Raw genomic sequence first — 12,134 nt, forward strand, 5'->3', positions numbered from 1 at the left:
TGCAGGCCTGAGCTGACTATTTTTGAGTGCTGTGTGCAGATGTGTGTGTGTGTGCGTGATCACGCAAGCTGGACATGGGAAGGGGATGTGTATGTGTGTGTGAGATCATGCGTACCAGGCATGGGTGTGAGGGGGTATGTGTGGATGTGTGCTGTGATCATGCAGCTTGTGTATGGGGTGTAATTGAGTGTGTTTGTGTGAGAGAGAGAGAGGGAGTGTATGTGTGTGTGAGAGAGAGCGAGTGTATGTGCGTGTGTGAGAGAGAGTGAGTGTATGTGCGTGTGTAAGAGAGAGTGAGTGAGGTGCGTGGCAGAAGAGTGGCAACAGGAAAACCAGTTGCTAATGGCTTGGCACCCTGCAGGGCAAGCGGACTACTTATTTCATAAACACACACACAGTCTCTCTCTCTCTCTCTCTCTCTCTCTCTCTCTCTCTCATCCCTAACCCCCTCTCACTAACCCCCACCATCTCCCATCATTACTAGTCACTCATCATTTCATTCTTTCCTATAACAGCCCCACCCCCACAACCCAGCACCCATCCTTAGCTAATGGGGCCAGCACAGCTCAAAATGGGGGCAATGCATGCATCCCTGTGCATTGTGTGTGTGTGTAGTGTGTGTGCTGTATGGGTGTCTTGCATTGTGTGCGTGTGTGCGTCTCCGTGATCTATATCACAGTGACCCCCCCCCACACACACACACACACACACACCACCACCGCCACTACTAGCATCATCAGCACTTTAGTGGTGACAGATGGGTTGTGGGGACAGCGGTTGCCACGCAGCACATTTGAGTGACAGCTGAGGAGGAGGGGCCACTCACGGGTGATGATATAGTCCTGCGTCAGAGTCTCGGCCTGCTTCTCCTTCCGCTTGCTCTTCACCACACACAGCTTGGCCCCCCTGGAGGAGACGAGGAAAGATGAGGAGAGGACAGCGTGTGTGTGTGTGGGGGGGGGGGGGGGGGAGTGTAAGAGAGAAGGAGAGGACAGGGTAGGGATGGGGAGGAAAACAGAGGAGAGGAGGTGAGAGGAGGTGAGAGGAGAAGAGGAGGTGAGAGGAGAAGAGGAGAGAAGAGGAGGTGAGAGGAGAAGAGGAGAGAAGAGGAGAGGAGAGGAGAGGAGAGGACAGAGTGTGTGTGTGGGGGGGTGTAAGAGAAAAGGAGAGGACAGGGTAGGGATGGGGAGGAAAACAGAGGAGAGGAGAGGAGAAGAGAGGAGAGGAGGATGTGAGAAGAGAAGAGGAGAGGATAGGGGGTGAGAGGATGTGAAAGGAGAGGAGAGGAAGGGAGAGGAGAGGAGGAGAGGAGAGGAGAGCAAAGGAGGAGAGGATAGGGGGTGAGAGGATGTGAAAGGAGAGGAGAGGAAGGGAGAGGAGAGGAGGAGAGGAGAGGAGGGGAGAGGAGAGGAGGAGAGGAGAGGAGGGGAGAGGAGAGGAGGAGAGGAGAGGAGGGGAGAGGAGAGGAGGAGAGGAGAGGAGGGGAGAGGGGCAAATGGGGACGAGGGAGAAAAGGGGAGAAAAGGGGAGGGGCACGGAGAGACATAGAGGAGTCAGGCTGAGAGGAGAAACATTTCATCACATCTCCACTGGCTCGTTTTATCACATCTCCACTGGCTTTTGGACTCTCGCCTTCAACACTAGAACAGAATACATGGCCAGATTTTGACTTTCTCAAACAGAGTCCATAAACAGCTCCGGATCATAAACATCTCCAGCCGAGGGCTTTTATCGGCCGGCCCACCAGCCAGAAACGTCTCGGCGGCGGCGGCGTATCTCTGCGCCAGTGAGACTCGAGTGGAGTGGAGCGCTGCAGCCTGGCACAGCGCTGCAGCTATTCTGGGTGCCAAACCGCGCCACTCACACAGGCCAATACCCATACTCAACACAGGACTACTGTTCCCCTCTCTAGGAGAGAGAGAGAGAGAGAGAAAGAGATAGATAGATAGATAGATAGATAGGAGTGAGAGAGAGCGCTAAAGCGAGAGAGAAAGGTAGACAGAAGAGAGAAATTGAGAGAGTGCAAGATGGAGAGTAAGACAGAGAGAGAAAGACAGACAGACACCGATAATGTCTGAAAAGAGGTTTGAAAAAAGAGAGGATGTCCATGAAACAGACAGTGCTTAGCAAGACAGAAAGACAGAAAGAACGAAAGAAAGACTGAGCCAGGCAGAAAAAGATGATAAGGAAGCGATCTGACGTACCTCTGACTCTTGATGGGGTCGTAGTAGACTCGGGCCAGGCCATCACCAGTGCCAACCATTATCTGATTCAGCTTGGGGTGCCACAAGCATCGAACCACACTCTAACACACACACACACACACAGACACAGACACAGACACAGACACAGACACAGACACAGACACAGACACAGACACAGACACAGACACAGACACAGACACACACACACACAGAGACAGACACACAGAGACATAAGAGGGGGTAGGGTAGTGAGAGGGAGAGGGAGAAATTATTGTTGATTTATTGTCATTGTGCCTAAAATCCCAAATGCACAATGAAGTAACAAGCAAAGCAGTTATAATGTAATGTTGACAATAGATTATATTTCCATCAGCACTCCCAACAGCCTTCATAACAACAACAAAAGAAAAACTGATTCAGAACAGATCTCAGCAAGCAAATATGCTGGGGTGGTAGTTTCAGCAGTGGGCTTTCGCTTGCTCACACACACACACAGACACACACACACACACAGATCCACGCACGCATGCACACACACACGCACGCACACACCCTCGTGGTCTCTCTCTCTGGACTGGTTGACTATATTAGGCTGTTGGGATGCGGCTTGAATCGCTCAGTCTCTGTGTGACAGATGGACCACTGCCAAAGGGGCCTGTGGTCGCCCATGTGTTTAGGTGTGTGTGTGTGTGTGTGTGTGTGTGAGTGTGTATAAGCCTTAGTGTGTGTGTGCACGTGTGTGGGGTTGGGTGCATATGCCTTTTCTGTCTGTGTGTGTATGTGTGTTCATGTATGTGCACCAACGTGTCGTTCACACATGTGCATGTGTGTGTGAGAAATAACTGGTGTGTGTGACTGAAAAGTTGCAGTGTGTATGGCAGAGGGTTGCGTGTGTGTGTGTGTGTGTGTGTCTGTGTGTGTGTGTGTGTGTGTGTGTGTGTGTGTGTGTGTGTGTGTGAGAGAGAGAGAGAGCGCTGGGGGAGAGTGCACTGGCTGTATAAGTCAATGGACTGATGTGCTGTGTGCTGGTTCTGTGTGTGCATATGCGTGTGTGCAACAGAGAGATTGGTGTGTTTGGTTTGGTTTCTGCACATGTGGATGTGTGTGTGTGTGTGTATGTGTGTGTGTGAGAGAGAGGGAGAGAACTTGAACTCCACTAAGCTCCAGCTTTCACTGTGATGAGAACATCGCTTCCTAGACACAATGCATGCAAATTTCACACGCTTACAGCATGTGGGATCATGGATATTTCACTTACACACACACACACACACACACACACACACACACACACACACACACACACACTCACACTCACACTCACACAAGATGAATTACATCACACTGCTCGAGGGACATCAGGGCAGAGGCTTTCTAACCTCCTAGAACAGAAACAGAAACACACACACACACACACACACACACACACACACACACACTTGAATGACACCCAACACATGCTTCTACTGAGCACTACATTGACAAAAATAGCCCGAACAACTCTCTCCACTCCACATCTCAAACTACAGTGCAATACAGTACGTCATAGGCATATTTCAGCACTAACCACCGTCATAGCGAGACCTGAGGTCATCACTAAAATGGAGTAGGCCAAGTGCTCTCTGACCGTAATGGCGGTCAACGCTTCTCGTCACTGAGACCTGGATGGTGGGAAGGGTGATCTCATCCACTACAGTAAGCTACAGTATATATTACCAGAACTCTGTTACAGCACTTCACCCCCACCCCCCTTACACACACACACACACACGTACGCATGCATGCTTAGCAATGTCACAGTGTAACAGCTGGGGGGGGGGGGGACTGTCCAATCCTAGCAGATGTGTGTCCAGTGTCCACCTGGTGCAAGCGGATAAAGACTGACCAGTGTGTGTACGTGTGTGTGCGCGTGTGTGTGTGTGTGTGTGTGTACGCATGTGTGAGTGTGTGTGCGTGCATGCTTGTGTGTGTTTGTGTGTGTGCGCGTGTGTGGGTGTGTACGCATGCGTGTGTGTGTGTGTGTACGCATGTGTGAGTGCGTGTGCGTGTGCATGTGTGTGTGTGTGTGTGTGTGCCTATTCGTGTGCATGCATGTGTGTGTGTGTGTGTGTGTGTGTGTGTGTGTGTGTGTGTGTGTGTGTGTGTGTGTGTGTGTGTGTGTGTGTGTGTGTGTGTGTGTGTGTGTGTGTGTGTGTGTGAGCGACAAAGTGAGTGTGTCAAAGGTTTTGGTTGGCTGATCATGGGTTGGGGGGGAGGGGGGGGGTTTGGAAAGCTGCTTAACATCCAGCTGTTCAGTTGCCCACCCTACGTTCTGGAGTACCATACACACACACACACACACACACACACACACACATGAACCCACGCACACAAACACACTTACTCACTCACTCACTCTAGTGTCACAACCACCGCTGGAAACTGAGAAAGCAATTCACCAAAAGTTAGACAATCCGGCAGCTGATTCACTGGCAAACCCAAACTCCAGCGATGACGACACCCAGTCAGTCTTGAGAGCACCACCCCCGGTCCCTTCTGACGGGCACATCCCACCCACGGAATATAGGCCCACACGGGCCACACACGGGCCACACACGGGCCACACACGGACACAGACCCCTTTAACCAAAGCGACTTACTGGGTGCATGCGGAACTTGGCCTGACCCCCACTGCTTGCACTTGACAGGGTTTGGCTGTAGAGCAGGGGGGCATTGGGGGTATATCCCCCCCCCCCCCGCCCCCTTCTCCCCTCAGCCGTATTTACTTAACGGGATGTAGGAAAGCTTTAATCTGCTCTCTCGGAGCATGTGGTTGCCGTAATTGCTGATTTAGAAAGATCTAGAAAATCCCTGCGAGGCTGGGATGACATGTAGCAGTCTAATCCTGCCCCTCTCAGACCACTCATTCTGCCCAGCTGAGGACCCTTGCACGAACAGAACACATTATCAACAAAAAAGGGGACAACTATGCAATACAAAGCATCTCCCCTATGTGTATGTGTGTGTGTGTGAGAGTGTGTGTGTGTGTATGTGTATATGTGTATATGTGTATATGTGTATATGTGTATGTGTATGTGTATGTGTATGTGTGTGTGTGTGTGTGTGTGTGTGTGTGTGTGTGTGTGTGTGTGTGTGTGTGTGTGTGTGTGTGTGTGTGCGCGCGTCTGTATGCATACCACTCGAGCCTGGCTTTGATGAATCTGTAAGCCATCGCGCCTGGAGCCAGGAGCGTTACTTCAGTGGCAACCAAAAGGCCATGTGTCAAACAGCCCATCAGCATTGCCTGGGTTACAGGTCCTCACAAACAGAGCCACGAGGAGACCAAACGGGACAGAACAGGACAGAACAGGGCAGAACGGGGCAGAACGGGGCAGAACGGGGCAGAACAGGGCCTGTGTGGGCCACACCCAGTCATGCCAGAATGCCCGCGGGTACCAGGAACTAGAAAGGGATTCTGAGAAAGGCGTCCTCAGATGTGATGGTGTTGCAACAAATTTATTTAAAGGGACACCAGGCAACGTTTTCGTGTTAATTGATCATCTTCCTAAGTCGGTATATGGTTAAATGACTCATTACAGGGCGAATGAAGACTCTCTCGCCCGTCCTTACTGCCTGTAGGAAGAATATCCCACTTGCAAGTTCAGTGTATCGTACCCGCCGACCTTCAGTCTCACAAAGTCTCAGACATCGCGAGAAGCAGGATCAGTTTACATCCTGCATCCACAGCACAGAGGTAGGCTAACGAAACGCTAGTGATTGTTGCCAACGTGTGTATAATGGCAGAGCCGGCGAAGAAGCAGCGAAAACCCTTGATGGAAGATGCAAAGACAAGGAAAAGAGCTTCAGACCGAGCGAGGGCTCGCACACGTATTGACACGTACAGACGCTAGGGGGGGTTTCGTAGAGAAAAAGCATCAGGCTTGCCTGGTATCCCTTTAAGATAAGATTTAATTTTGGTCTTTTAGTTTGTTAACTATACCAATCCTGCTTTGCACAAGCACAATGTCACTCCCACAGTAATAGCCTTGTCCTAACTGCATACGAGTGTCCGACCGCCGCATGGCGTGGAGCGTGCTCTCTCTCCACACAGAGTCGGTTAAACATTCCGTTCTATTGAGTCATATTTCTCATTCAAAATAGCAGAACAACGCAAGCGACAGTAAGAAAATAGAAACGGGCCGTCCGACAACAGTTCTGCACAAAACGTTGCACCACATCGCTTTGCATCCAGTTGGCCCATTCCAATTGAAAACAAAGTAATTTTACTGATTTTGTCGCTAACACTCAATCACTCACATGGCAGTTTGGACACGGTGTAAGCCTTGAACTGGCACTGTGTACTCCAATAGGGGGAACCTTAAAAAGTGTCTTCCATGGTGTCTTCCAAGTGTCTTCCGTGGCGCAAACGGTAACAGCGCCCATACCATATTTGGGTCCAAATGCCCACGGGGACCTGATCCGACCAGAGTCATTTCCCGGTCCCGTCCCATCTTTCTACCGTTTGCTTCCTGTCACTCTCTCTACGGTTCTATTAAAGGCATAAAGCCCCCCCCCCCCAGTGGCCTACTGGTAAGCGCTTCAGACTTGTAACCAGTAACCGGAGGGTTGCCGGTTCGAACCTTGACCAGTAGGCATGGCTGAAGTGCCCTTGAGCAAGGCACCTCTCCCCTCACTGCTCCCCGAGCACCGCTGTTGTTGCAGGCAGCTCACTGCGCCGGGATTAGTGTGTGCTTCACCTCACTGTGTGTTCACTGTGTGCTGAGTGTGTTTCACTAATTCATGGATTGGGATAAATGCAGAGACCAAATTTCCCTCACGGGATCAAAAGAGTATACTTATACTTACTTTATACTTGACTTTGCCTGAATCCAATTGAACAGTTTTGGAAGTTACCTAAAGATCAGGACTTACAAGAGGGACCACTGGAATCTTCAATATTAAAAGACTATTAAAAGAATGGGCCAAAATCACACCTGAATAGTGCGACTGATTAGTTTCGTCATACAGGAAATGCCTTGAAGCTCTCATTACAAATAAAGGCTTTTCCACAAAGTATTTAAGAAATTTCAGCAGGCTTGTTCAATACTTTTTTTTGTGGCATTCCACTTTTTTACTTATAACTCTACTTATGGACATTAATGTTTGGATTATGTTTATATGTGTGGATTACCTAATACTAATATCTGGTGAAAATTAATTTGCAAATAGCCTCACTGGAAGTATACTTACTGAAAAAAACATTGACGTGTTCAATACTTATTTTCCCCGCTGTAAACACTGCAATTGGAATAAAAATGCCTGATCCAATCAGAATTTTAATCGGAAAGAGGTGGTGGAGCCTTGAGTGGTGGATCTGCTCCTTTGAGTCGTGGATCTGCTCCCTTGAGTCGTGGATCTGCTCGAGGTTTCTTCCTGTATGTATCTCCAATTCTAGGGAGTTTTTCCTCGCCCCTTTTACCCATGGGCCTTCTTTTCTTTTCTCTGATTGTGTAACACTCTGTAAAGCGCCATGAGACATGTGTAATGTTTTGGCGCTCTATAAGTACAATTTAATTGAAATTGAATGTTAACAGTCAATCGGATTGCCTGCTGTATCTTCTCAAGGAAATACAGGCTATAATAGCTGCAACAACAGCTATTCCGATCAAAGATTCTAAAGTGACTTGAGAACACCTGATCAGAATAGAACGTACCCCATGTAAACAGATGGCACAAATCAGAATAGTTTCAATCGGAATGACATAAACTATCCATGTAAACGTGACCAATGACTCACAGTTTACACTCCAACATGAGATATAACACCCTACTGTAGATATAACCATTTCAGTAAATAGCAGTTTGGTTGTGTACTGTGTGTGTGTGTGTGTGTGTGTGTGTGTGTGTGTGTGTGTGTGTGTGTGTGTGTGCGGTATTAATGTATATATTTTATATTTCAGATAGATAGATAGATAGATACTGTATTGATCCCTAGGGGAAATTCAAGGTCACAGTAGCATACAGACAACATACACACACACATTCACTAACAGCAATAGGTGTGTATTACAGTGGCAAGACGGCACAAAAACACACTAAAAAGAGTGTGTGGCACACTAAAAGTGTGTGTGGCACACTAAAAGTGTGTGTGGCCCTGCCACTCAAGCCCCTTCAACTCCTTGTGCAAATCCAAAGGAATCCCTCCACTGGCAAACAACAGAGGAGAAACAATAGCAAAGTGGCTCAGATAAGAGCCTCGCCTGTCAGCGCAGTTCCTAGAACTGCGCCAGCACATCACTTTCATTCTTTTTTTCTCCATCCAACTTCTTTTCAAAGAGCAATGGAGTATGGAGGCTGGTGTCTGTCTGTCTGTCTGCCTGTGTGTGTGTGTGTGTGTGTGTGTGTGTGTGTGTGTGTGTGTGTGTGTGTGCGTCCTCTCTGGCATTCCTCTCCAGCTCTGGAAATCTGCCGCTGAAGCACAGAGAGAGCCTGAGCTGTCAGACGCTCCCGACGAGCACCTGGGTCCTGTCGGAGAAGAGGTGGGACCGCCCCGCTCTTGTATATGCTTTTAACCTGCCTAAAAAGCCCCAAATATAAAGCCCAGACACACACCGCTGTATACAAAGTCCAGACTAGTGATTAGCCTGACTCTACTCTCTCTTGGGTTTTTTTTTTTATAAATAACATATATGAGCCAGGTAGAAGTTTTCATTAGTTTGGGATATGGGCTTCCTGAAGTGTTTGGGTCAGGAAGTAAGAGGAGGGGAACTGTTTCATGTTCCAAGAAGGGCAGTGATACGTGCAAGTTAACCCTTAAAAGGTGTGGGTTTTTGAACATTCTAATATAAGACTCCGTTCCGCAACAATTCAAGGTTCTAAAATTCTGTGTTGAATTCAATGAACCCTGATATTCTTTAGAACGTTCAAGTTAAGAGTTTGTGGAAAGGGTGTGTGGTGTCCAGCTGACAGCCCCTTCACCCTCCCATCCACACCACATGAGGCGCCACACGGCACAAATAGGGAAAAGTCATTTCACATCAAATCTTTCATGGAAATCGTTTTACAGACAAAAAAGCTGGCCAATACTCTGTACAACATTTTCAGATAAGATTCCACTGAGACAAGGAACAACAAAGAGCAGCAAAACAGTTATGGACCATTCTGAGGCCTCCTGACACTCCCACCTGAGCGCGTCTTAAACCCGGTATTAAACCTGGTCTTAAAACCATCAGACGTGCCCCTGCAGAAGTATTTACTCAGCACTGGCTGAGAGTGCATAGCCCTCCACTGACAAAAGTGTGACCCAGGGCCCAGGTTATGGAGGGTGTTTACACTGGGAATGATTGGTGGCTCTGCCTCCCAGGACAGCGCCTGGTACACCACTTCATAAAGGCAGCACTTAGGCACGCAGCCCCTGGCTGACTAGGGTAGGTTAGGATGGGGGGGGGGGGGGGGGGGGGGTTGCAGAGTTGGGGAGTGTGGGGGGGTTGGAGAGGTCCCGGGGTTGAGAGGGGGCAAGCGTAAACATAGTAAATAGCTTGTGTGGGTCGGCTGGGTGCATGTCGACCACTCATGTTTCCACGTGGTGCAGAGAAGGAAGGGAAGGGCCTCCAATCTCTCATCTCTCACAGATGTCTCATCCTTCACAGATGTGGACTCTTGCACCCAAGCACACACACACACACCCACGGAGACGTGTGGTGAGGTGAGGTGAGGAGGCCAATGGGAGAAATTATCTTCTCCAAGACAGCCTATATTTCTCTAGATCTCTGAAACACTGGTATGTATGTACTGTATGTATGTATGTATGTATGTATGTATGTATGTATGTATGTATGTGTGTATGTGTGTGTGTATGTATGTGTTGATAAATTAGCACACCCATGCTCATAGGGCACAGAGGTCGAGTGGTAGTGGCTTTTAAAGAGTTGATGGATGAGAACTAATCTGGGGTAGCGAGTCTACATGTGGCTCCGTGCAGAGGAAATTAAGACTGCATTAGTGTACATTACAGGAGTGGGCCAGGAAAAGGTAATATGAGGGAAAAAAGTGCTAGGTCGTGTAGCTGCATCATTAGAATGTATTAATTTGGCCACTAAATGACCACTAACATCAGCCCAGATAAGGGCGGTGAGTTAACTAGCATCCAGAGGACTGCTGCACAGGAGGATTCTTCCTGTCTGTACAACTGTTCTCAATTATTCTCTCAAAACCGCTCAGACCAAATAAAAACAGAATGTGGTATCTTTCAGCATAGTCTTTCAGAACGTTTGGCAACTGCCGTGGTCCCAAACTACACTTTGGATAGCGTTAGCTGTGATTGATGAAAGTTACCATTACATATGAATGCCTCCTTGTGTGCTAGAGTGTGCGTGTGTGTGTGTGCGCGCGTGTGTGCGTGTGTGCGTGTGCGTGTGTGTGTGTGTGTTCCAGCATACACTCTCTTACTGGAAGCCTTGACTCAAGCACATGTGTGCTCCTGGCGTTCCGGCCCATCACATAGCCACCGTCCTCCACTTTGGCTGACCTACAATACGACACACACTTGACCAGGACCCTTGTTGCTGGGGGACAGGCTCACTCCTCATATGGCCCCAGCCTCTTCGTCCACCCACAATTCAGTGACTCAGTGGCAAAAACTTTTTGTTGAGATTGCGCAACAGGCTGTAACCATTCAAGCAGCTTTGGGGTCTTAGCATTTTTTTTTTTTTTTTTTTAAAAGGTGAAGTCAAATTACTGCCGCTTAACCGAGGCGGAAATTTGAATGGAGATAACTCCTGTTCCTCTAAAATGGGATGTGCTCCTGGTTAATGAACATCCCCTTAGCCTGAAATTAGCTTCAGCTCCTCCAGCTGGCTGCGAGGTCTGCGCCAGACTAATCCGCCGGGCCGATTTAAATGATTTGGAAGAATGAGGAAGAGGAAGTGCAGCTCAAACTTTCAGCTCAAGCGGACACAGAAAGTCTTAAAAAGAAAACGTCACTCCGTCAGGGAGTTTCAAGTAACAGCTGAGGGCTAAAGGCTAGCCGCAGTAGACTTTTAGCATTTATCATGTTAATGTCCTCACCACATAAACAATACACAACTTCTGTGTGTGTGTGTGTGTGTGTGTGTGTGTGTGTGTGTGTATACTTACAGCGTTGGTCACTTCGATCTCATAGACCTTCTGGAAGGATCCCCGGTCGAAGAACACCAGCTTGCCGTTGCCCTCACCCTTCCTCACTGACGTCCCGGTCACCAGGAGCTGGTCATCAGGACTGAAACAGCAGTCGGTCCTAAAGGCAACATATACAGCAACGACAGTGGGTACTAGTTAAAAATGGACACTTCACTCATGAAAAACGTGATTCACGCAGCATGTATGAGCATTTCTCTAAGTACTAAGTACTAACTTTTGAATTGGAACTGTACTTCGGCTGTGCTTGATGACGTGTCATAATGGTTCACAAGTTCACCAAAACACAACTACAGAAAATAATGCATATTGAGAAATGCCTTATGAGAAAAAAGTAGCTTACCAATTATAACAGCCCCTTGGCAAGGTTGCTCTTAATGGCATTGTTATATAAATTATATAAATTATTTATTATCATAATTATCATGGGACTAAGTTCAGACTGCATCATCTGGGTATATGATGGCTACATGATAGGGAAGACCTCCCTACAATATTAAGGGCAACTATGAACCTTCTTTAAGGCTTGACAACTATATTTGGTATTTAGCATCATATATTTGCTTCAAGCTAGATTTCTCACATTCACCTAAATTTCTGAAGTCTGAAGTATTTATCACAACACTGTAGGTCATTCAACTTACATTGGGAAGAAGGTGCTCAGTCCAGTTGCCACGTTCAGAGGCTTCCGGAAGTTCCGGATGTCCCACGTCTTTAGCGTGTCATCGCCTACCAAACAAAGTCACCGCTGTCACCACAAACAAGTACGGAAAACAC

At 48.1% G+C, this 12,134-nt stretch overlaps 1 protein-coding gene across 1 annotated transcript in view; it reads right to left on the reverse strand.

Annotated features, from left to right (window-relative positions):
* The window catches only part of wdr70 (WD repeat domain 70), a 60,118-nt gene that overhangs the window by 9,165 nt on the left and 38,819 nt on the right, over window positions 1-12,134 (reverse strand). Inside the window, exons 12-15 of the mRNA XM_076303141.1 lie at window positions 12,002-12,086; window positions 11,319-11,457; window positions 2,205-2,305; window positions 827-906 (exon numbers count right to left, since the gene is read on the reverse strand). Of these exons, the coding sequence (XP_076159256.1) occupies window positions 827-906; window positions 2,205-2,305; window positions 11,319-11,457; window positions 12,002-12,086 (405 nt within the window). The remainder of the gene's footprint in view (window positions 1-826; window positions 907-2,204; window positions 2,306-11,318; window positions 11,458-12,001; window positions 12,087-12,134) is intronic.

Source organism: Alosa pseudoharengus, unplaced genomic scaffold (genome assembly GCF_046254945.1).
Source record: "Alosa pseudoharengus isolate Yale_2024_CS ecotype anadromous, Long Island Sound unplaced genomic scaffold, YU_APseudo_1.1 YU_APseudo_1.1_scf_24, whole genome shotgun sequence".
NCBI lineage: Eukaryota > Metazoa > Chordata > Actinopteri > Clupeiformes > Clupeidae > Alosa > Alosa pseudoharengus.